The sequence below is a fragment of the Mobula hypostoma genome, chromosome 15, assembly GCF_963921235.1.
Source record: "Mobula hypostoma chromosome 15, sMobHyp1.1, whole genome shotgun sequence".
NCBI lineage: Eukaryota > Metazoa > Chordata > Chondrichthyes > Myliobatiformes > Myliobatidae > Mobula > Mobula hypostoma.
The window spans coordinates 4,206,965-4,233,207 of NC_086111.1; the positions used below are offsets into that span (position 1 = coordinate 4,206,965).

Sequence of the window (26,243 nt, forward strand, 5' to 3'; positions counted from 1 at the left end):
ATGGGGAGAACAGGCTTAGGTTAGAAAACCAAGAAATTTATCCTCAAGGTCTGGGAATCATGGTTGTTGATAGAAAAAAACTGTTTAAGCAGGTTAAGGCTGAAGCTTACAGCAACATTGATATTTTAAAATCCCAAATTGTCTTCTGATGGCTACTAATCCCTGCCTGTTAAATCAATGGATTCTTAGCATTTTCAGGACTTAACCTCCTTTTATTCTACCCTGAACTCACCACTTTTTAATTTTTTGTTCTATATTTTGTATGCTGATGCAGAGTGATTTCTATTTTTAGAAAATTTTCTCAATGGACCAAGTAAATTCTTCTCTTTTGTTCTTAAAGCTTTATGACCCTATGGATGCCCTCCACTGACTTATAAAAATGGGTGATACCTGTGTGAACAATGCTAGCGAGTGTCAGAAAGCTGATTATTGTCCTCACTCAGTTTCCATATGCACCCACAATCTTTGTTGGATTGATGATTAGGAATCCTGTCTAATTTTCAACTCCCTCATCCAAAGGCAATAAGGCAACCAAAAAAAGGGACCAGCAATTATTGGACATGCTCCTGGAACCATTTATCGATCTTGTAAGCTTATTCATGCTAATAACATGCTTGGATTTACAGAAAATAATTTTGCTTTATTTGACATTAAGTGTAGTTCTCAACATGGAGGTTAAACCCTGATAGACCTGATACTGAATATTAAACCATGTATCTGAAGCTCATTTCAATAGATATATTCCTATAAAGCCATGTCAGTTGATTTGTTCAAAATTGTAGAGTGTAAATGAGATTGACATTAAGCTGTGATGTTCTATTTTACAATGCAGAGAAAACGGGTGATGAAAAAGACCTCTCTGATGATCCAGATAACATTCATGACATTGTGGTTAGTGCTGCATAATTATTGATATATAGAAATTATTTCTGTCAATTGCACTTACTTTGATAAAACAGCATCTGGATAAAGTTGGTAACGTAGTGGTTCATTTCAAAGTGACCGAGTTGCTTAATGCAGATTTTTTTGGCAGCATGCATATAAAACCAAGAGAAATTCCCTTTTCAACAATGACTGCGTAGTTGGAATGAGCTACCAAAGGCATACAGTTTATTATTGGAGGTATCTATCTGGGAATGGCAAAGCTGCAAGTTGGAATTTCAAATAAATGGCCATGTGTTTAATTTCATCTTGGATTGGTGTTATGGTTAACTGTGAGAACATTTTGTGATAGCAAATTATCATTGAGGTGGAACAGTGGGTTGATTTTGGGACATAAAAATCCTGATTATGGAGGTAAAAGACAAATAAGTCAATTTTATGCTCTTTATGAAAGAATATTATTTGAGGAAAGGGGGAAGTATGAGTGTGAGGGCAGCCTGCTGTTCTCAGTGTCGGATGTGGGAGGTCCTGGAGTCTCCTAGCCTCACAGACGTCCACATCTGCGCCAAGTGCACCGAGCTGCAGTGCCTAAGAGAGGGAACTGGAGCTGCAGCTCGATGACCTTCGTCTGGTCAGGGAGAGTGAGGAGTTGATAGGAGTTACAGGCAGGTGGTCACACCGGGGCCATGGGAGGCAGACAAGTGGGTCAGGGGAAGAGTCAGGTACTAGAGAGTACCCCAGTTGCTGTGCTCCTTGACAATAGGTACTCCTGTTTGAGTACTGTTGGGGGGGGACAGCTTACCTGGGGGAAGCGACAGTGGCCGTGCCTCCGGCACAGAGTCTGGCCCTGTAGCTCAGAAGGGTAGGGAAAGGAAGAGGAGGGCAGTAGTAATAAGGGACTCGATAGTTAGGGGGTCAGATGGACGATCCTGTGGATGCAGTCAGGAGACCCGGATAGTAGTTTTCCTCCCTGGTGCCGGGGTCCGGGATACTTCTGATCGCGTCCAAGATATCCTGAAGTGGGAGGGTGAGGAGCCGGAGGTCGTGGTACATATAGGTACCAATGACATAGGTAGGAAAAGGGAAGAGGTCTTGAAAGGAGAATATAGGGAGTTAGGAAGGAAGTTGAGAAGAAGGACTGCAAAGGTAGTAATCTCGGGATTACTGCCTGTGCCAAACGACAGTGAGAGTAGGAATGGAATGAGGTGGAGGATAAATGCGTGGCTGAGGGATTGGAGCAGGGGGCAGGGATTCAAGTTTCTGCATCATTGGGACCTCTTTTGGCGCAGGTGTGACCTGTACAAAAAGGACAGGTTGCACTTGAATCCTAGGGGGATCAATATCCTGGCGGGGAGATTTGCGAAGGCCACTGGGGAGGCTTTAAACTAGAATAGTTGGGGGGTGGGAATCAAATTTGAAGAGACTAGGAGAGAGGAGATTAGTTCACAAATAGAGAAAGCTAGTAGACAGTGTGTGAGGGAGGATAGGCAGGGGACAGAGATCAGGAGCACTCAGACCAAAGATGTAGGGGAGAAGGAAGAAAAAGATAATAAAGTTGTTTGCACCATTAGGGATAAACAGAGAGTAAGAGGTGGAGAGTTTTTTAAATGCATCTATTTTAATGCTAGGAGCATTGTAAGAAAGGTGGATGAGCTTAGAGCATGGATTGATACCTGGAAATATGATGTTGTAGCTATTAGTGAAACATGGTTGCAGAAGGGGTGTGATTGACAACTAAATATTCCTGGATTTTGTTGCTTCAGGTGTGAATAGAATCGGAGGGGCAGGAGGGGGAGGTGTTGCATTGCTTGTCAGAGAAAATATAACAGCGGTGCTTTGGCAGGATAGATTAGAGGACTCGTCTAGGGAGGCTATTTGGGTGGAATTGAGGAATGGGAAAGGTATAGTAATGCTTATAGGGTTGCATTATAGACCACCTAATGGGGAGTGAGAATTGGAGGAGCAAATTGGTAAGGAGATCGCAGATATTTGTGATAGGAGGTTGTGATTGTGGGAGATTTTAATTTTAATTTTAATTTTCCACACATAGACTGGGAAACCCATTCTGTAAAAGGGCTGGATGGTTTGGAGTTTGTAAAATGTGTGCAAGATGTTTTTTGCAGCAATACATAGAGGTACCAACTAGAGAAGGGGCAGTGTTGGATCTCCTGTTGGGGAATGAGATAGGTCAGGTGATGGAGGTTTGTGTTGGGGAGCACCTCAGGTCCAGTAATCACAATGCCATTAGTTTCAGTATAATTTTGGAGAAAGATAGGACTGGACCCAGGGTTGAGATTTTTGATTGGAGAAAGGCTAACTTTGAGGAAATGCGAAAGGATTTAGAAGGAGTGGATTGGGAAAATTTGTTTTATGGGAAGTTATGTAATAGAGAAATGGAGGTCATTTAAAGGTGAAATTTTGAGGGTACAGAATCTTTATGTTCCTGTTAGGTTGAAAGGAAAGGTTAAAAGTTTGAGAGAGCCATGGTTTTCAAGGGATATTGGAAAGTTGGTTCGGAAAAAGAGAGAGATCTACAATAAATATAGGCAGCTTGGAGTAAATGAGGTGCTCAAGGAATATAAAGAATGTAAAAAGAATCTTAAGAAAGAAATTAGAAAAGCTAAAAGAAGATATGAGGTTGCTTTGGCAAGTAAGGTGAAAATAAACCCAAAGGGTTTGTACAGTTATATTAATAGCAAAAGGATAGTGAGTGATAAAATTGGTCCCTTAGAGAATCAGAGTGGACGGCTATGTGCGGAGCCAAAAGAGATGGGGGAGATTTTGAACAATTTCGTTTCTTCGGTATTCACTAAGGAGAAGGATATTGAATTATGTAAGGTAAGGGAAACAAGTAGGGTAGTTATAGAAACTATGATGATTAAAGAAGAGGAAGTACTGGCGCTTTTAAGGAATATAAAAGTGGATAAGTCTCCGGGTCCTGACAGGATATTCCGTAGGACCTTGAGGGAAGTTAGTGTGGAAATAGCAGGGGCTCTGACAGAAATATTTCAATTGTCATTAGAAACGGGGATGGTGCCGGAGGATTGGCGTATTGCTCATGTTGTTCCATTGTTTAAAAAGGGTTCTAAGAGTAAACCTAGCAATTATTGGCCTGTGAGTTTGGCGTCAGTGTTGGGTAAATTGATGGGAAGTATTCTTAGAGATGGTATATATAATTATCTGGATAGACAGGGTCTGATTAGGAACAGTCAACATGGATTTGTGCATGGAAAGTCATGTTTGACAAATCTTATTGAATTTTTTGAAGCGGTTACTAGGAAAGTTGACGAGGGTAAAGCGGTGGATGTTGTCTATATGGACTTCAGTAAGGCCTTTGACAAGGTTCCGCACAGGAGGTTAGTTAGGAAGGTTCAATCATTAGGTACTAATATTGAAGCAGTAAAATGGATTCAGCAGTGGCTGGATGGGAGAAGCCAGAGAGAGTAGTGGTGGATAACTGTGTGTCAGATTGGAGGCCGGTGTCTAGCGGTGTGCCTCAGGGATCTGTACTGGGTCCAGTGTTGTTTGTCATATATACTAATAATCTGGATGATGGGGTGGTAAATTGGATTAGTAAGTAGGCAGATGATACTAAGATAGGTGGAGTTGTGGATAATGAAGTATGTTTTCAAAGCTTGCAGAGAGGTTTAGGCCAGTTAGAAGAATGGGCTGAAAGATGGCAGATGGAGTTTAATGCTGATAAATGTGAGGTGCTCCATTTTGGTAGGACTAATCAAAATAGGACATACGTGGTAAATGGTAGGGCATTGAAGAATGCTGTAGAACAGAGGGATCTAGGAATAATGTTGCATAGTTCCCTGAAGGTGGAATCTCATGTGGATAGGGTGGTGAAGAAAGCTTTTGGTATGTTGGCCTTTATAAATCAGAGATTTGAGTATAGGAATTGGGATGTAATGTTGAAATTGTACAAGGCATTGGTAAAGCCAGATTTGGAGTATTGTGTACAGTTCTGGTCATGGAATTATAGGAAAGATGTCAACAAAATTGAGAGAGTACAGAGAAGATTTACTAGAATGTTACCTGGGTTTCATCTCCTAAGTTACAGAGAAAGGTTGAACAAGTTGGGTCTTTATTCTTTGGAGCGTAGAAGGTTGAGGGGGGACTTGATAGAGGTATTTAAAATTATGAGGGGGATAGATAGAGCTGACGTGGATAGGCTTTTTCTATTGAGAGTGGGAGAGATTCAAACCAGAGGACATGTGTTGAGAGTTAATGGGCAAAAGTTTAGGGGTAACATGAGGGGGAACTTCTTTACTCAGAGAGTGGTAACTGTGTGGAACGAGCTTCCAGCAGAAGTGGTTGAGGCAGGTTCGATGTTGTTATTTAATGTTAAATTGGATAGCTATATGGACAGGAAAGAAATGGAGGGTTATGGGCTGAGTGCAGGTCGGTGGGACTAAGTGAGAGTAAGAGTTCGGCATGGACTAGAAGGGCCGAGATGGCCAGTTTCTGTGCTATAATTGTTATGTGGTTATATGTTTATATAAAACATAGACACGTTACAGTGGAGATACACCTCGATGTTACCAGTGTTAGAATCTGGATGGTTGATAAGATTTTATCAATAAATTGAAAAGATCTTCAAGGAGGCTTCTATTGAAAGACTCAAAGAACGAATACACTACTCAACCCTGAGATTCATCTTCCCACAGACAGCTACAAAACGAAGAACCACCATTGAACCCATTCAAAGAAAACATCAAACACCCGATGTGCAAAAAAAGAATAAATTATGCAAACGGCAAAAAACAAGTGAATAACACACAGAATGTTAAACATCAAAGTGCAGAGTCCTTGAAACATTCTTGGAATGTTCAGTTTAGTTCAGTTCAGTTCAATATAGTCCTGTATTGTTCATTGGTCTGCCCCGATCAAAATCACACAAAAATTGCAATAAAAAAAGGAGAAACCCGAAACATGGACTGTAGAATCCTCTAAAAATGAGTCCAATCCACAAACTACGCCAATCAAACCGTGCCCAAGACCCAAGACTCCTGCACTTCCTGTGGCAGGAGCGAGCAAGAGGGAGGGGGAGACAGATCAAATGCAGGCAGATGGAAATTCAAAGATTCAGATAGCGCTGAGCTCCCACTCGGCTTCCACTCTCATCTTATTGGTTTCAATCTTGCTCGACATTTTAGTTGATGAATTGGTCACACTCCCCCATTAGAAACACTGTTCTCAGCCCTATTCTCAACCACACTGAATTCCCTCAGAGACAGCAAAAGCACCAGATTTCTCAGTCAGCCCGAAACACATTATCAAAATGTAAATTTCAGGCTCCAATCGCACACAGATTAGTAGTAGAAAAAGAAAAACATTTTGTTTCATGAGCTTCCTGCTGGACGTCTCCATTAGTTGCATTAACCGTTGGCACCATCATGCTCTATTCCACTTGAATTAAGAAGAATAATAAGTAAGGTGATAGAGGAACAGAATGATATTAAGCTGTTTTAAATAGTTATAATTAATTAAATTGGAGAGATCAGAGATATTTTAGGAGTGGGTGGAATTTGGAAATTTTGTTAGAAAATCATTGAATTTTTTTTAAAAGCAAGTAAATAGTTTGTTGAAGGAAAAGGAACTGCTTGCTAGTTCCTCAAGGATTTTGTGTGTGTTGTTTAGGAGCTGTAAGTTACTGTAGAGATATTTGTAGAATCATACACCAGATGGCCTGTTTCTGTATTGCAATGTCTATGGCTGCTTTTAAGCTGAAAGAGACAGCAGAAAGGAGAAACACATTATTTTACTGTGATGATTTTCTGTGTCATATCTGTATGTACTGTAAAGAAATTGTATGAGATCAGTTAAATTTGCTTATTTATTTTAAATATATTTAATTTTATGTCGCAGTCTCGACTATTGAAAAATGAAATGCCGTATTTTCTCTGGACAAATGGAGTTGATGGATATAACCTGCAAAAAGATCAGATTTTCAACCATTTTTCGGGGGCTGGTTCCTTCACCACAAAGGTAGGTTATGTCTCAGCGGACTGACTCTTTCCTCACAAGGTCTACTCTCTATACCTGTCACCTGATGTTCTATGCCTGGTAGAAATTCCATTACATTGCAGACTCTTTCATCACAAAATGCAAGATCTCAGTTAAACTCTAATTCTTCACCAAAACTGTCAATTAAAATGAAGGCTTGCAACGTAAGGCTCCCCGTTATTTTGCCTCTCACACCTTGGATCTCTCCTCAACTGTAAATAGCCAGTTGCATTATTAATAAAGCTAAGATCTGCTGAAGAGCCACATCCATGGAACAACATTTATGATACAAGCAATTGATTATGTCTCAATCAATAAATGAATGAATGAAATGAATTTTGCTTGCATGATACACCAGGGTGCTCTCTTCAGTTACCTGATGAGTTAACTGTGGGCGTAGGCCAGGAGCAGATGTCGTCGGGTGGCACCCAATCTTCATAGAGTGTTTCGACGAATTGGCATGCCATTGGGGGCCAAGTCACTGCTGATCTGCGCCTGACTTCCAGCTCCCCTGCTTCATATCCAGCAAGAAGCTCTGTCTGCTCCCCCTCCCCCATCCTGCCAGCTGCTTGGTTCTTGCTCTCTTCTACAAGGCCCAGCGCAGACAGCAACCTCCATGCCGACCTAGCCAGGAGCTCTCTCCAGCCGATCTCCACAGGGAATACCCGTATCTACCATCCTCTGTCCCTGCTCTCCTGGACTAAGGACTGGTACTTCAGGGCCTTCCCCTCACGAGCCTCCTCGCATCCTTCTTCCCATGGTACTGTGAGCTCCAACAGGATGACTTTCTTGTCTTTGGTGGACCACCGTACGATGTCTGGTCGAAGTGTGGTTTGCACCACTTCCAGGAACTGCGGCTTCCTTCCCACGTCAGCTCTCATCTCCCATGATGTGGCGGTTTGCAAGAGATTGGATTTAGACCTCTTTGATATGACTTGCATGGCTCTCTCCTTGATGAAAATGACCGCCCTGTTTGCCTCTCTGCCAGCTGGTCTCTTTTTACACCTCTCCCACTCCAGTGTGTCAGCAAGGGACAGCAGAACCTTGCTGTGGCGCCACCTATACCGTACTTGTGTTAAAGCTGTTTTGCATCCTGACAGTATGTGTTCCAGTGAACCCCGCTCCACAGGCCCACTTTTGTCCTGATCTAGTTGTGACTCCTGCTTGGTGTATTTGCTTGTCAGCGAAGCCCCTCAATGTTAACACAACTCTACACTTTGTCACCTTGAATTCCTGCACTCACGATGACAATGAAAGGTGTAGCTGGCCTGATCTTATGAAGAGCAAAACTTGGGGGATTCCAAGCCACCTCCACAGGTGTTTGTTTTCTTTCCTCTCGATGAGTTCTACAGAGATCCTGGGGAGCTCATACACCATGAAAAGCCAGAGCAACCTTGGTAGAAGACCATGTTTACCAGGGAGTCTGGTTTTGTCGATTTTCTTCAGCTACTCTTCAGTCTGCTTTACAGTATCAGTGATGTTGGCTCTGTCTGTCATTGCTGCATGAAACCACTTTCCAAGATAGTTTACTGGGTTGTCCCCAGTTTATGGGTGGAATGACCTTCTTGATCACCGTGCATCTGGACTTCCTGGCCTTGAAGGTCATCCTAGCCCAGGTAGCTACATTGTCCAGGGTTTCCAATACCCATCTTGCTTGTACATGGGTTACAGTGGTCACTGTGATGTTATCCATGAACCCCTGTGTTACAGGTTGTCGGATGCCAGGCTCCAATACTGGGCCTTGGGTTACGTCTGCTGCTGCTGATATGAGCAGGTTCAAACCCATGACAAACAAGATGGGGGAGATGGTACAGCCGGTTAGAATCCTTTTTTGACGGTCTTGCCACCTGGTTGTAAAGTGAGCTGAGTGAAGTGTAGCTTGAATCGTCCTAAGTAGCGGGTCTCACGTTACTGGTGGGATATGGCAGTGGTCCAGACCAACCTAGATGAGTATGTGTGGAATTGATTCATACGTGTTGGCTACATCTAACTAGACGAAAGTTAGGTCACCTTTCTTCTGCCTGGCCTCGCGGATCAATTAGCTGATTATTGATTTGTGTTCAAGGCACCCAGAAAAACCTAGGATGCCACCATTCTGGATGGACGTGTTGATGTAGTGGTTCTCCATTAGGTAAGAGGTCAGCCTTCTCACAAGCACTGAGAAGAATATCTTGCACTCCATGCTAAGGAGGGAGGTTGTCGGAAACTGGGTAATTGTAGAGGAATCTTCTTCCTTGGGAACAAAGCATCCTTCAGCCATTTTCCAGCTTGGTCCAATTCTTCCTCATTGTCTTCCACACCCTCTGGAGGAGTTTTAGACCTTGTGGGGTATACCACTTGGTCCTGAGGTGGCAGATGACTTTGCTCTCTTGATGATATCCTGGACCTCCTGCCATGTGGGCTCTGCAATGTTCAGCTCAGTTGCTGGGATTCTTGGTTGGGGGACATTCAGGTGGAATTCTCATCCCTGACTCCAATGGAGATCACTGATGATTCCCACAGAAATTAAGACATAAGATGTAGGAACAAATTAGGCCATTCAGCCCATCAGGTCCGCTCCACCATTTCGTCATGGATGAACCCGGATCCTATTCAATCCCATAATCTGCCCTCTTACCATATCCCTTGATGTCCCTACCAATCAGCAAACTATCAACTTATGCTTTGAATATACCCACTGACTTGGTCTCCCCCGCAATCTGTGGCAGAGCTTTCCAGATTCACCACTCTCTGACTAAAAAATTCTCCTTACCTCGGTTCTAAAAGGTTACCCTTCAATTCTGAGGCTGTGCCCTCTAGTTCGGGATACCCCCAGCAGAGGAAACATCCTCTTCACATCCACCTTATCTAGTTCTTTCAACATTCGGTAGGGTTCAATGAAATCCCCCCCACATTCTTCTAAATTCCAGTGAATACAGACCCAAAGCTGCTAAACGTTCCTCATATGTTAACCCCTTCATTCCCAGAATCATCCTCATGAATCTCCTCTGGACTCTCTCCAATGACGATACATCCTTTCTGAGATATGGGACCCAAAACTGTTGACAATACTCTTAAGTCTGGCCTGACTAGTGTCTTACAAATCTTCAGCATTATCTCCTTATTTCTATATTCTATTCCGCTTGAAATAAATGCCAACATTGCATTTGCCTTCTTTACCGCAGGCTCAACCTGTGAATTCACCACCTGGGGGTCTTGCACCAGGCCTCCTATGTCCTTTTGCATGTCTGATGTTTCTCTCTCCTTTTAGACAATAGACCACACTATTGTTCCTTTTACCAAAATGCATTATCGTACATTTCCCAACACTGTATTCCATCTGCCACTTTTTTGCCCATTCTTCCAATTTGTCTAAGTCCTGCTGCAATCGCATTGCTTCCTCAGCACTATCTACCCCTCCACCTATCTTCATATCATCCACAAACTTTGCCACAAAGCTATTGATTCTGCTATCTAAATCATTGACAAACAATGTGAAAAGTTGCGATCCCAATACTAACCCCTGAGGAACACCACTAGTCGTTGGCAGCCAACCAGAAAAGGCTCCCTTTAGTCCTAGGCATCTTCAGCTTTTCAGTTCCATTAATTACTTCAGTACTAATTTATTTACCTCAACATTCCGTCTAGACTATCCATTACTTTTGAGAGTTTTTCAATGTCTTCTTCTGTGAAGACAAACACAAAAAATTTGTTTAATTTCTCCGCCACTTCTATTTCCCCCAATATCATTTGTCATTTTGGCTAATTGTTTCCTTTTTATATTTTTGTAACAACTTTTATTTTTATATTTTTATGTTTCTCTGTAGCCTATATATGAATTCTACTCTCCCTTTCCTCAACAATGTCATTCTTCCAATGTTAGCAATTGTTTGTCTATTGTCATAGATATACTGTAGTCTCACTATCTTCCAAAACCAATTCACATTTCATAGTTTCTTTTATTCACATTTGAGACACTCATGTTAAATTGAACTAAATCAGTTAAATGTTTATATTAAATCCACTATCATACTGTGGTTACTATAATCTAAAGGACCCCTTACAAGGAGATCATCAGATAATCCTTTGTGCAATTCTAGATCTAAAACAGCCTTTACCCTCATAGCAACACACACACAATTTTGGAGGAACTCAGTAGGCCAGGCAGCATCTGTGGAAAAAAATACAATCGACGTGTTGCTTGGATTTCCAGCATCTGCAGACTTTCTCTCATTTGTGATTGGACCTATGAGTGTAAACCATCAACATATTAATCTTGAACACCATCTCTTATATATTGCATAAATTCATCCTTCACATTATTATTCTCCTTTGATTTGTAAACTCTACATGCAGATTAAAGCCCTCCATTACTATTACATTACCTGTCTTGCATGCACTTCCAAATTCCTTTTTCACGCCATGCCATTGTACAGGAGGCAGCTTACAACCTCCACCACTATATTCCGTTTTTTTTTCCCAAACTAATTTTTAAAAATATTTAAAAATTTTTTTTGCTCAGCATAACAAAACTTTCTATTTCCAGATACACTTACATTTACATTTCTTCCCCTCGTGGATATCAGGCATCAGAACACTTCCATCAAAACATAGACATCACCACAACATCCTATACAAAAGCCCTTATTCGTATAGCAGACAGGTTTACGTCTATATACTGCAGAAAAGGTTTACATGATTTTCTGAGCTAAGTCTACAGTCATTGGCATTTCAGCCGTAGACCAATGGCCTGACATGCAGTTCCATTGTTCCTTAAGGACTGCACTGAAGGCCTCCCTGATGGACAAGTGTTGGTATGATCATCTCCCATGGGACCTGCTGGGGCTCAGAATGGTTCCATAAAGGACCTGTCGTCCTCTGCAGCTGAGTTGGTGTATGGGCAATTGCTACGGGTGCTGGGTGTTGTATTCGATATTGAGGGTTAGTGCAGAGCACACCAAGATTCCAGCATGCAGGATCTTCAACTGAACTTTATTTGATAACTGTGCTTGTACAGGATGTGACCTCATCCCATGTGGGAGCGGTTAACTGAGTGGCAGAGGAATATCCTATTAACTACCACAATATCTCCTCTTTTTGAAAAAAGAACTAGGTGATATACTTCTTGTCTATAGAACTGCATTGAAGTTATAGTCACTGAAGTTGAATGATTCAGTTCACCTTATCCATAACACATAACTTAGGCTCCCTACATAAACATAAAAAAGAATTGCCACCATTAAAACTGTCTTTCTCTTTGGTTTTAACTCTCTCTCTCTCTCTTTGTATTCCTCCTTTTTTCATCGGTACCCTTTTTTTTAAAGAAGTTTTATTTTGTGAAATGTTTTGAACATTAGCACTCCATATAAAAACACTAAATCTAACGGAGGTCAGAGTAGACCACCTGTCTACTCCAGCAAGGTGAAAGGATTATTTTGTCTCTTTACTCACTTGCCCTAGATTGTTTCTCTGTGGTGAGACAAATAAATGACCCAACCTGGTATAGGTTCCTGGAAGTGTTGGAGTGGATGGCGGATCTTGAACAGGTGCGTCCCGTCCGCATCAGGTAAATGGTCCTTGTCATAAGAATCAACCTACTATTTTCCTTTCTCAACCTTTCGTGGACTTTGAAGGTGCACGAGTGCACGCTTGCTCCACCTGATTTCACCTTGTGATGTTCTGATCGCAAATGATGGTGGAGCATGCTGCCAGGCTATTGCTCCTTTAGTGAAATGGTCTGAAACTCAAACAGTTTCCCCACTCCGCAGTGGTGACAAAGGTTTTGCTGTGTGTCTGAGATCGTGTGTGCTCTAAGTTTTCTCACGCCATGTATCTCAAAGTTTCTCACTTTGTCTCAGTCTGGTAAGTGAGGTTGCAGAGGGGAAGGAAAAACAGGCAGGCTTGTTCTCGGTCTCCGGCCATTGACAGCTCTGATGGACCGTAGCCATTAGCAAGAGGTGTGCAGTGATAAGCTGGCTGTGCTTTGTAGGGGGTCTTTTGCCTTCAGTAGGAGACTCTGAACAGTTTGCACTGGTCTTTCTGCTTCTCCATTTGCCTGTGGGGACTGTGGACTGCTTGTCTGGTGCTTGAACCCATGGTCCCTAGAGAAAGCTTTGAATTCTAAGCAGCTATGAATGGTAATCCACAGTGAGAAGATATTTGACTCTTTTCAGCTCGAAAATCTCTGTGCCTGCAATTTGCTATGAAAAGTTTGGGAATTCTGTAGGATAGAGAGGTCAGCATGATTTTTCTGCCGTTTTCTGCATGCTTCACACTGATTTACATTATCTCCCGGCTGCGTGCTCAGACCAGGCCACCACACGGATTGCCTAGCTATTAGGTGACATTTTTCAATGCCTTGATGTTCTTGGTGGATTTGACTGATGATTTTGGTGTGTACAGAAGCAGCAATGACAAGTCTGGATCCCTTTAACAGCAAACTGTCAAGAATGGCAAGTGAACAACAAACAACAGTCCTGACGAAGGGTCTCGGCCTGAAACATCGACTGTACCTCTTCCTAGAGATGCTGCCTGGCCTGCTGCGTTCACCAGCAACTTTGATGTGTGTTGCAAGAATGGCAAGTGTGTCTCTTTCAAGCCAGTAAAATCTGAGTTTGTGAGCTCCCTTTGAAGTAGCTGGCCATCCATGTTCACAGTATTGCATGACCTTGCTGCAGATTTGATCTTTTTTCAACTCAGCATGAATTTCATCCAGTTTACTCTATGATGCAGGAAAGCTTTCACATACCTGAGCTAAGTAGATGTTGATGTCTTCCATGAAGGTAGAGTCAGCTCTGTCTACTCACTTTTGCATGGCATCCTCGACAGAGAGTCTGGCATTGTGAAAGATTTGCCGGGGGCATGTTCAATGATATCACAGTATTGCATAAGCCTCATTCTGAATCTTTGCAGACATGGAGGTGTTTCGAGCTGAGGAGGCTGACAAGTAGCTTGTGGTCTGTCTCAAGCAGTAATTTAGTGCCAATCTAGTAGCAGCTGAGGTATTCACAAGCCCACATAAGAGCCAGTGTCTTCTTTTCAACTTGTGTGGAGCGTGTTCAGTAGCAGTCAGTGTTCTTGATACATATATCACTGGTTTCCATTCCCCACTGCAGTGTTGCATAAGCGCTTTCCCAAGGCCAAAGGAAGAGACATCTGCTGAGACCTTGGTTGCTTTGTTCAGATCAAAGAATGCCAATGTTGGCAAGAGAGATAAGCTCTACTTTAAGCGACAATGACTTCTCATGTGGTGCATCCCAGGTCCTTGCTTGCGTCATACACCGGGGTGCTCTCTTTAGTTTCCTGATGAGGTAACCATAGTCTTTGTCCACCACACAGATTGAGAAATAAGGACACATAGTGGCTGTTTTTGTCTGCCAAATCTGGAATGACTTTCTCAGTTGGTTTACCATGCCAGGGAAACTGCAGATCTCTGATATATTTGTGGATCGTTCCATGTTCTGAACTCCTGCCAGTTTATCTGAATCTAGTTGTGCTCCCTCTGAGCTTCACCTTCAACTTTGCACATTTGCAATTCTTTTTGTTCAGGGTGATTCCAGCCTGTTTCCGTTTCTCCAAGGCAGCTTCCACTCTTTTGCCATGTTCCTCACTTGAGACTCCAAAGATGTGTATGTCAACCAATGTGGTAAATTACTCCTTCCAGTCCCTCCAAAGTTTGGTTCATTCTATCTGAAAGAGTTCAGGGTCTGATCAAATGTTAAAAAGGGGTCCTTTGAAGATATGGTGTCTATATGGTATGATAAAGGTTGTGAGCTTCTGTGACTCAGGAACCATAACCCTTAGTTTGTATCTAGTTTTATGAAGAACTTTGCTCCACCCAGTATATCAAGTGAGTGCTCAACAGAGGACAGAATAAACTTCTACCTCACTGCTTTATTCGATTTTGTTTGACCAACACAGATCCTCACTGTGCCATCTGGCTTGGGAACCGGAACAATACCTGCACACCAGTCAGTAAGTCCATTCACTCTAATCATGATGTCAAGCACCTCCATTCTCTCATGTTCAGCTTTGACTTTGTTCATCAGTGGGACTGGTGTATGCCTCACTGTGGTCAAAGAGCAGGGCATTACTCCTGGCCTCAGTTTTATAAAGTACTCTTCGTTCAGTACCGCCATGCCTGTGAACAACTCCGGGTACTTCTGCCACTGACTATTGTTTAGTGAATTTAACCTGGCAATGAACTTCAGCTTCTCCAGTATGGAGAGAAGAGATTCTGAACAACATAGACATCCTCTCATATCCGTTTCTCATTTTTACGGATGGAAGTAGTAAATTTACCTTTCACCCTGAGCCTATGTTTCCATGGCGCCATGAGCACTTTTTTTGTTGGGTTTAGCGTAATGCCTGTTTTCTTTGCCAGTTTTATGAACAGACATTCAGGGATGGCTGTCACATCTGCCCCAGTGTGCATTTTGAATGCAACTGCGTCATGGTTCAACTGAACCACAGTACACCAGGCTTGTCTGTTTGAATCTAGAGCCCCAAGGAAAGCTCGTTCTTCATCTGAACCATGGTCCTCTTTGACCTCCTGAAGAACTGTCTTTCAGTGTCACTGGCTTTTACAATGGCCAACTCTGCTGCATTGGTGGCATCTCACTTCTTTTGCTGGACCGAGTTCTTTGATGTGGAATGGGCTTGTCACATCTGCTGCAGTTGGACATTTTACCTGCTCTTTATTTAGCTTGTCTGTTTTGTTTGAGCTGAGCCCTACTGTCACTTCTTTCTGTAGTTTTTCTGACTGTATGTTGTTTCCTTTCATATTTCACATTTCGTTTTTTTGTGAAATATTCTTTGAATTTGTCCTGCAGTGCTTTGTATTCTTTTTCCTGAGCCTCTGTCAGTTCTAACCCACCCATGATATCATCTGCTTTGTCCCCCAAGCAGTATTTCAGTGTGCCTACTTGATGCTATTCTGAAGCCTAAGTGAGATTGCTTGCAACCCGAAATTTCTCAAAGCATCTGAGCCATCTCTCAAAGTTCCCTTATTTAGAGAAATCAAATGTCTCGGGGGGCTTTATTAGATAAGTAAATACAGGTACTGCAGGCATTTGCTCCATTTTCCCGATTGTTTATTGATTATTTAATTTATTTGGGCCACAAAAATCTTCTTTTCCCTTCCTGAGAGTTTGACTGACTTCTCTGACTTCTTAGCTATGTCTCTGTCTCTGTGCACCTCCCCAGGCCAGTGAATGAGCTGCCAGATGAGGTGGTAAATGCGGGTTCTTTTTTAATATTTAAGAATAAATTGGACAAGTACATGGATGGGAGGTGTATGGAGGGATATGGACCATGTGCAGGTCAGTGGGACTAGGCAGAAAATGGTTCGGCACAGCCAAGAAGGGACAAAAAGCCTGTTTCTGTGCTGTGGTTTTTCTGTGGTTTCTATGGTATACAATTTAGGGTGCAGTGTGAAAGTGTTGCTTAGTAACCCTGGCCAGTTCTCAGCTCAGGCAGGGCATACAATTAGCAACTAGCATAGGCAGTTTAGGTTGATAAGAATCTGTGTATTTTTCATAAATATATGTGAACAAGAACAGTCTTACTGTAAATTCATTCTTATTGGGTATCTCACTTGGTCTGTAGCACCAACTCATTGATGATCAACCATTTCTGACACCATATTGTGTTTGATATTGAGGGATAGTGCAGATCACTCCAAGATGCCATCATTAAGATATTCAACTGAATTTTATTGGTAACTCTTCTTGTACAGTATGTAAACTTCTCCCACGTGGGAGTGGCTAATTGATTGGCATAGGAATACCACTATTGACTAACACTACACTGGGTGAGTTTATTCCTGACGCCATGACTGCCTGGTCAGTGTCTCAGCAGCTTTTCCCCTGCCTCAGTAAACTTAATTCTTTTATACCTATTCCTACCTCCTATCATGGCATACTACCCTCTTGGGTTCCAGCTGACCTCCGCTTTACCTCGTTCATTTCTGTCCACCGTGAGCACATCAACACCCCTTTTAGTCCCCTTACGATGGCTCATTTCATGTTTTGGAACAGGGCGATAAGACTTTTATTGTAAATAGGAAGAGTAAACCTCAATGTATTTCTGAGATCATTTTAAACCAGCCCACTAAAACCGGATAGTTCCAACACCATACCCCTTGCATCACAACATGTCAGCACACCCCTGGACGAGTCAGGGACACCTGCTGTTACTCCAACCAAGACACAGAGAACCATAGGTATATGGAGGAATTTAAGGTGGGAGGTTATATGGGAGGCAGGGTTTAAGGGTTGGCACAACATTGTGGGCTGAAGGGCCTGTACTGTTCTATAAGACATAGAAGCAGAATTAGGTCATTTGCTCCATTGAGTCTGCTCCACCGTTCCATCATGGCTGATTTATGATCCCTCTCAACCTAATTCTCCTGCCTTCACTTAACCTATGATGCCCTGATTAATCAAGAACCAACCAACCGCCATCTTAAATATACCCAATGAACTGGCCCAATGGTTTGTGGCAAAGAATTCCAGATTCACCACCCCCCCGGCTAAAGAAATTTTTCCTCATCTCTGTTCTAAATGGGCATCCCTTAATTCGAGGTAGTGCCCTCTCATCCTGCTGTCTCCCATGACAGAAAACATCCTCTCCATATTCACTCTATCTAGGCCTTTCAATATTTGATAGGTTTCAATGAGATCACCCCTTGTTCTAAACTCCAATGAATACAGGCCCAGAGCCATCAAACGCTCCTTGTATGTAAATCCTTTTATTCCCGGGATCATATTTGTGTACCTTCTCTGCACCTTCTCCAATGCCAGCATGTCTTTTCTTAGATATGGGGTCCAAAGCTACTCAAAGTACTCCAAGTGGGGTCAACCAACGCTTTATAAAGCCTCAGAATTAGATCCTTGGTTTTGTATTCTAGTTCTCTCAAAATGAATGCTAATGCTGCATTTGCTTTCCTTACCACCGACTTAACTTGCAACTTAACCTTTAGGGAATTCTGCACAAGGACTCCAAATTCTCTTTTGTACATCTGACTGTATGAAATTTTTTCCTGTTTAGAAAATAGTCAACTCCTTTATTCCTTCTGCCAAAATGCATTGATGTTGCACATTCCTACACTATATTCCGTCTGTCACTTCTTTGCCTGTTCTCCTAATCTGTCTATATAACTATAGTCATATAAGCCAAAGTACTCCCTCTCTACCTCCTCTGTTACTTGCCTTATTCCACAAGAGGAGATCCAATATAGCATCCTCCTTCTGAGAGACAAAATGGTCCTGGCGACAAACAGCAACATTTTGCAGGCTGCTGATGAAACATATAGATATACTTCTTCTGAACTACTATTGCTGCAATCTGCAGCCTGTATTTTCCTTTCAAGTAACACCCCAACACTGACCCCTGCAGAACATTACTAGTCACTGGCAGCTAACCAGAAAAGGATCCTTTTATTCCTACTCACTTCCTCCTATCAATCAGCCAGTGCTCTAACCATGCCAGCAGGAGGGAGGGGAGGGGAGGGAGGAGGGAACATCGACTCAGACCTTCAGAGGCCTGTGTTGGGCATTTTCATGCCTCACAAGGCGCAGATTGGAAGTCTGTGTGGGGCGCCACTCCTCACACAGACACTAGAGCAATGTGTGATTAAGTGCCTTGCTCAAGGACACAAACACGCTGCCACAGCTGAGGCTCAAACTAGCGACTTTCAGATCACTAGATGAATGCCCTAACCACTTGGCCACGTGCCCAACACCATGCCAGTAACTTTCCTGTAATACCATGGGCTCTTAAATTGGTAAGCAGCTTCATGTGTGGCAACTTGTCAAAGGCCTTCTGAAAGTCCAAATATACAACATCCTCTGCATCCCCTTTATCTATCCTACTTGTAATCTCAAAGAATTCCAACAGGTTTCTCAGGCACATGGCCAAGTGGTTAAGGCGATCGTCTAGTGATCTCAAGGTCGCTGGTTCGAGCCTCAGCTGTGGCAGCGTGTTTGTGTCTTTGAGCAAGGCACTTAATCACACATTGCTCTAGTCTGTGCGAGGAGTGGTGCCCCACACAGACTTCCAATCTGCACCTTGTAAGGCATGAAAATGCCCAACGCAGGCCTCTCATGGTCTGAGTCGACGTTCCCTTCCTTTCCCCTCACAGGCAAGATTTTCTCTTAAGGAAACCAAACTAACTTTATTCTATCTTGTCCTGTGTCACCCAGTACTCCATAACCTCATCCTTAACAATTAACTCCAGTGTTGATCTTCCCAACCACAGAAGCCCCAGGCTAACTGGTCTATAATTTTCTTTCTGCTGCCTTTCTCTTTTCTTAAAGACTGGAGTGACATTTGCAATTTACCAGTCCTCTGGCACCGTGGCAGAACCCAATGATTTTTGAAGGATCATTGCTAATGCCTCCACAATCTCTACCACTACCTATTTCAGAACTCTAGGGTGCAATTCATCTGGTCCAGGTGACTTATATATCCTTAGGTCTTTCAGTTTTTTGTGCAACTTCTCCCTCGTAATACTAACTGCACTCACTTCTCTTTCCTCACACCCTTCAACACCTGGCACACTGCTAGTGTCTTCCACAGTGAAGACTGATGCAAAATACTTATTTAGTTCATCTGCCATCCCTTTGTCCCCATCATTATTTCTCTGGCCTCATTTTCTAGTGGTCCTATATGCATTCTCGTCTCTTTTTTTATTTTTTACATAGCGAAATACATGTTAGTAGGGAAGTGGTGTTAGGTAAATTGAAGGGATTGAAGGCAGATAAATCCCCAGGGCCAGATGGTCTGCATCCTAGAGTGCTTAAGGAAGTAGCCCAAGAAATAGTGGATGCATTAGTGATAATTTTTCAAAACTCGTTAGATTCTGGACTAGTTCCTGAGGATTGGAGGGTGGCTAATGTAACCCCATTTTTTAAAAAAGGAGGGAGAGAGAAACCGGGGAATTATAGACCGGTTAGCCTAACGTCGGTGGTGGGGAAACTGCTGGAGTCAGTTATCAAGGATGTGATAACAGCACATTTGGAAAGCGGTGAAATCATCGGACAAAGTCAGCATGGATTTGTGAAAGGAAAATCATGTCTGACGAATCTCACAGAATTTTTTGAGGATGTAACTAGTAGAGTGGATAGGGGAGAACCAGTGGATGTGGTATATTTGTATTTTCAAAAGGCTTTTGACAAGGTCCCACACAGGAGATTAGTGTGCAAACTTAAAGCACACGGTATTGGGGGTAAGGTATTGATGTGGATAGAGAATTGGTTAGCAGACAGGAGCAAAGAGTGGGAATAAACGGGACCTTTTCAGAATGGCAGGCAGTGACCAGTGGGGTACCGCAAGGCTCAGTGCTGGGACCCCAGTTGTTTACAATATATATTAATGACTTGGATGAGGGAATTAAATGCAGCATCTCCAAGTTTGCGGATGACACGAAGCTGGGCGGCAGTGTTAGCTGTGAGGAGGATGCTAAGAGGATGCAGGGTGACTTGGATAGGTTGGGTGAGTGGGCAAATTCATGGCAGATGCAATTTAATGTGGATAAATGTGAAGTTATCCACTTTGGTGGCAAAAATAGGAAAACAGATTATTATCGGAATGGTGGCCGATTAGGAAAAGGGGAGGTGCAACGAGACCTGGGTGTCATTATGCACAAGTCATTGAAAGTGGGCATGCAGGTGCAGCAGGCGGTGAAAAAGGCGAATGGTATGCTGGCATTTATAGCGAGAGGATTCGAGTACAGGAGCAGGGAGGTACTACTGCAGTTGTACAAGGCCTTGGTGAGACCACACCTGGAGTATTGTGTGCAGTTTTGGTCCCCTAATCTGAGGAAAGACATCCTTGCCATAGAGGGAGTACAAAGAAGGTTCACCAGATTGATTCCTGGGATGGCAGGACTTTCATATGAAGAAAGACTGGATGAACTAGGCTTGTACTCATTGGAATTTAGAAGATTGAGAGGGGATCTGATTGAAACGTATAAAATCCTAAAGGGATTGGACAGGCTAGATGCAGGAAGATTGTTCCCGATGTTGGGGAAGTCCAGAATGAGGGGTCACAGTTTGAGGATAAAGGGGAATCCTTTTAGGACTGAGATTAGGAAAAACTTCTTCACACAGAGAGTGGTGAATCTGTGGAATTCTCTGCCACAGGAAACAGTTGAGGCCGGTTCATTGGCTATATTTAAGAGGGAGTTAGATATGGCCCTTGTGGCTACAGGGGTCAGGGGGTATGGAGGGAAGGCTGGTGCAGGGTTCTGAGTTGGAGGATCAGCCATGATCATAATAAATGGCGGTGCAGGCTCGAAGGGCCGAATGGCCTACTCCTGCACCTATTTTCTATGTTTCTATACTTGGAAAAAGCTTTTACTGTCTACTTTGATATTGTTTGCTCGCTTGCTTTCATATTTCAACTTTTCCCTTCTAATGATTCTTCTAGTTGCTCTTTGTAGATTTTTAAAAGCTTCCCAGTCCTCTGTCTTCCCACTAATTTTTGCTTTGTTGTATGCCCTCTCTGTTGCTTTTGCTTGCCTTTTACATTAGCTTTGACTTTTCTAGTCAGCCACATTTGTACTATTTTGCCACTTGAGTATTTCTTTATTTTTGGAGTACATCTATTCTGCACCTTCCTCATTTTCCCCAGAAACTCACACCATTTCTGCTCTGCAGTCATCCCTGCCCGCATCTCCTTCCAATTTTTTGGCCAACTCCTCTCTCATACCATTGTAATTTCCTTTACTCCACTGAAATACTGCTACGTCAGACTTTACTTTGTCCCTATCAAATTTTAAGTTGAACTCAAACATATTGTGATCACTGCCTCCAAAATGTTCTTTTACCTTAAAATCCTTAATCACCTCCAGTTCATTGAATAACACCCAATCCAGTATAGCTGATCCCCCAGTAGGCTCAATGACAAACTGCTGTAAAGTGCCATCTCATAAGCATTCAACAAACTCATTCTCTCGAGATCCATTACCAACTTGATTTTCCCCCAACTGACCTGTTGAAATCTCCCATGACTATAATAACTTTGCCCTTTTGACATGCCTTTTCTATTTCCCCTTGTAATCTGTAGGCCACATCCCAGCTACTGTTGGGAGGCCTGTATATTACTGCCATCAGGGTCATAGAAACATAGAAAACCTACAGCACAATACAAGCCCTTTGACCCACAATGCTGTGCCGAACAACTACTTACTTTAGAAACTACCTAGGATTACCCATAGCCCTCAATTTTTCGAAGCTCCATGTACCTATCAAGGAGTCCCCTAAAAGACACTGTTGTATCTGCCTCCACCATTGCCAGCAGCCCAATCCGCGCACTCACTACTCTCTGCGTAAAAAAATTTACTCCCTGACATCTCCTCCGTACCTACTTGTAAGCACCTTAAAACTGCGCCCTCCCATGTTAGCCATTTCAGCCCTGGGAAAAAGCCTCTGACTATCCACACGATCAATGCCTCTTATCATCTTATACACCTCTATCAGGTCACCTCTCATCCTCCATCGCTCCAAGGAGAAAAGGCTGAGTTCACTCAACCTATTCTCATAAGGCATTCTCCCCAATCCAGGCAACATCCTTGTAAATCTGCTCTGCACCCTTCCTATGGTTTCTACATCCTTCCTGTAGTGAGGTGACAAGAACTGAACACAGTACTCCAAGTGGGGTCTGATCAGGGTCCTATATAGCTGTAACATTACCTCTCGGCTCCTAAACTCAATCCCATGGTTGATGAAGACCATTGCACCGTATGCCTTCTTAACCAAAGAGTCAACCTGCGCAGCAGCTTTGAGTGTCCTATGGACTTGGACCCCAAGATCCCTGTGATCCTACACACTGCTAAGGGTCTTACCATTAATACTATATTCTGCCATTATATTTGACTTACCATAATGAACCACCTCACACTTATAGTCATAGTCATACTTTATTGATCCGGGGGAAATTGGTTTTCGTTACAGTTGCACCATAAATAATAAATAGTAATAGAACCATAAATAGTTAAATAGTAATATGTAAATTATGCCAGTAAATTATGAAATAAGTCCAGGACCAGCCTATCAGCTCAGGGTGTCTGACCCTCCAAGGGGGGAGTTGTAAAGTTTGATGGCCACAGGCAGGGATGACTTCCTATGACGCTCTGTGTTGCATCTCGGTGGAATTAGTCTCTGGCTGAATGTACTCCTGTGCCCGCCCAGTACATTATGTAGTGGATGGGAGACATTGACCAAGATGGCATGCAACGTAGACAGCATCCTCTTTTCAGACACCACCGTGAGAGAGTCCAGTTCCATCCCCACAACATCACTAGCCTTACGAATGAGTTTGTTGATTCTGTTGGTGTCTGCTACCCTCAGCCTGATGCCCCAGCACACAACAGCAAACTTGATCTCACTGGCCACCACAGACTCGTAGAACATCCTCAGCGTCGTCCGGCAGATGTTAAAGGACCTCAGTCTCCTCAGGAAATAGAGACGGCTCTGACCCTTCTTGTAGACAGCCTCAGTGTTCTTTGACCAGTCCAGTTTATTGTCAGTTCATATCCCCAGGTATTTGTAATCCTGCACCATGTTCACACTGTCCCCCTGGATGGAAACAGGGGTCACCGGTACCTTAGCTCTCCTCAGGTCTACCACCAGCTCCTTAGTTTTTTTCACATTAAGCTGCAGATAATTCTGCTCACACCATGTGACAAAGTTTCCTACCGTAGCCCTGTACTCAGCCTCATCTCCCTTGCTGATGCATCCAACTATGGCAGAGTCATCAGAAAACTTCTGAAGGTGACAAGACTCTGTGCAGTAGTTGAAGTCCGAGGTGTAAATGATGAAGAGAAAGGAAGACAAGACAGTCCCCTGTGGAGCCCCAGTGCTGCTGATCACTCTGTTGGACACACAGTGTTGCAAGCACACGTACTGTGGTCTGCCAGTCAGGTAATCAAGAATCCATGACACCAGGGAAGCATCCACCTGCATCACTGTCAGCTTCTCCCCCAGCAGAGCAGGGCGGATGGTGTTGAACTCACCGGAGAAGTCAAAAAACATGACCCTCACAGTGCTCGCTGGCTTGTCCAGGTGGGCGTAGACATGGTTCAGCAGGTAGACGATGGCATCCTCAACTCCTAGTCGGGGCTGGTAGGCGAACTGGAGGGGATCTAAGTGTGGCCTGACCATAGGCCAGAGCAGCTCCAGAACAAGTCTCTCCAGGGTCTTCATGATGTGGGAGGTCAATGCCACTGGTCTGTATTCATTGAGGCCGCTGGGGCGCGGTGCCTTCAGCATAGGGACGAGGCAGGATGTCTTCCACAGTACAGGAACCTTCCGGAGCCTCGGTTATCTGGGTTGAACTCCATCTGCCACTTCTCAGCCCAGTTTTGCATCCTATCAATGTCCTGCTGTCACCTCTGACAGCCCTCCACACCATCCACAACACTCCCAACCTTTGTGTCATCAGCAAATTTACTAACCCATCCCTCCACTTCCTCATCCAGGTCATTTATAAAAATCACGAAGAGAAGGGGTCCCAGAACAGATCCTTAAGGCACACCACTGGTCACCGAACTCCATACAGAATATGACCTGTCCACAACCACTCTTTGCCTTCTGGGAGCAAGCCAATTCTGGATCCTGTGCCTCCTTACTTTCTCAATAAGCCTTGTATGGGGTTCTTTATCAAATGCCTTGCTGAAATCCATATACACTACATCTACTGCTCTACCTTCATCAATACGTTTAGTCGCATCCTCAAAAAATTCAATCAGGCTGGTAAGGCACGACTTGCCTTTGACAAACCCATGCTGACTATTCCTAATCATATTATGCCTCTCCAAATGTTCATCTCAGGATCTTTTCCATCAACTTACCAACCACTGAAGTAAGACTCGCTGGTCTATAATTTCCTGGTCTATTTCTACTCCCTTTCTTGAATAAGGGAACAACATCTGCAACCCTCCAATCCTCTGGAACGTCTCCCGTCCCCATTGATGATGCAAAGATCATTGCCAGAGGCTCAGCAATTTCTTCCTTCACCTCCCACAGTAGCCTGGGGTACATCTCGTCCGGTCCTGGAGACTTATCCAACTCAATACTTTCCCAAAGCTCCACCACATCACCTTTCTTAATGTCTATATGCTCAAGCTTTTCATTCTGCTGTAAGTCATCCCTGGAATCACCAAGATGTTTTTCCGTGGTGAATACTGAAGCAAAGTATTCATTAAACCTCTGCTATTTCCTCCGGTTCCATACACACTTTTCCACTGTCACACTTGATTGGTCCTATTCTCTCACGTTTTATCCTCTTGCTCTTCACATACTTGTAGAATGCCTTGGGGTTTTCCTTAATCCTGCTCGCCAAGGCTTCTCATGGCCCATTCTGGCTCTCCTAATTTCATTCTTAAGCTCCTTCCTGCTAGCCTTATAATCTTTTAGATCTCTATCATTACCTAGTTTTTTGAACTTTTCGTTAGCTTTTCTTTTCGTCTTGACTAGATTTTCTACAGCCTTCATACACCACCATTCCTGTACCCTGCCATCCTTTCCCTGTCTCATTGGAACGTACCTATGCAGAACACCACACAAATATTCCCTGAACATTTGCCACATTTCTGATGTATATTTCCCTGAGAACATCTGTTCCCAATTTATGCTTCCAAGTTCCTGTCTGATTGCTTCATATTTCCCCTTACTCCAATTAAAGACTTTCCTAACTTGTCTGTTCCTATCCCTCTCCAATGCTATAGTAAAGGAGATAGAATTGTGATCACTATCTCCAAAATGCTCTCCCATTGAGAGATCTGACACCTGACCAGGTCCATTTCCCAATACTAGATCAAATACAGCCTCTCCTTTTGTAGGTTTATCTACATATTGTGTCAGAAAACTTTCAATATTTTGGAAATAAAAATTTCCCACCACAACAGCCCTGTTATTATTACACCTTTCCAGAACCTGTCTCCCAATCTGCTTCTTGATGTTTCTGTTTCTATTAGATGGTCTATAAAAAACACTCAGTAGAGTTATTGACCCATTCCTGTTCCTAACTTCCACCCACAGAGACTCAGTAGACAATCTCTCCATGACTTCCTCCTTTCCTGCAGCCATTACACTATCTCTGATCAACAGTGTCACGTCACCACCTTTTTTGCCTCTCTCCCTGTCCTTTCTGAAACATCTAAAGCCTGGCACTCTAAGTAACCATTCCTGCCCCTGAGCCATCCAAGTCTCTGTAATGGCCACAACGTCATAGCTTCAAGTACTGATCCATGCTCTAAGCTCACCTGCTCTGTTCATGATGCTTCTTGCATTAAAATAGACACATCTCAAACCATCGGTCTGATTTCATCCCTTCTCTGTCACCTGCCTATCCTCCCTCTCACACAG

General features: G+C 43.3%; 1 protein-coding gene across 1 annotated transcript in view; it reads left to right on the plus strand.

Moving 5' to 3' along the window:
• Positions 1-26,243, plus strand: part of ttll3 (tubulin tyrosine ligase-like family, member 3) — a 106,569-nt gene that overhangs the window by 33,958 nt on the left and 46,368 nt on the right. Inside the window, exons 8-9 of the mRNA XM_063068458.1 lie at positions 833-891; positions 6,757-6,876. Coding sequence (XP_062924528.1) covers positions 833-891; positions 6,757-6,876 — 179 coding nt within the window. The remainder of the gene's footprint in view (positions 1-832; positions 892-6,756; positions 6,877-26,243) is intronic.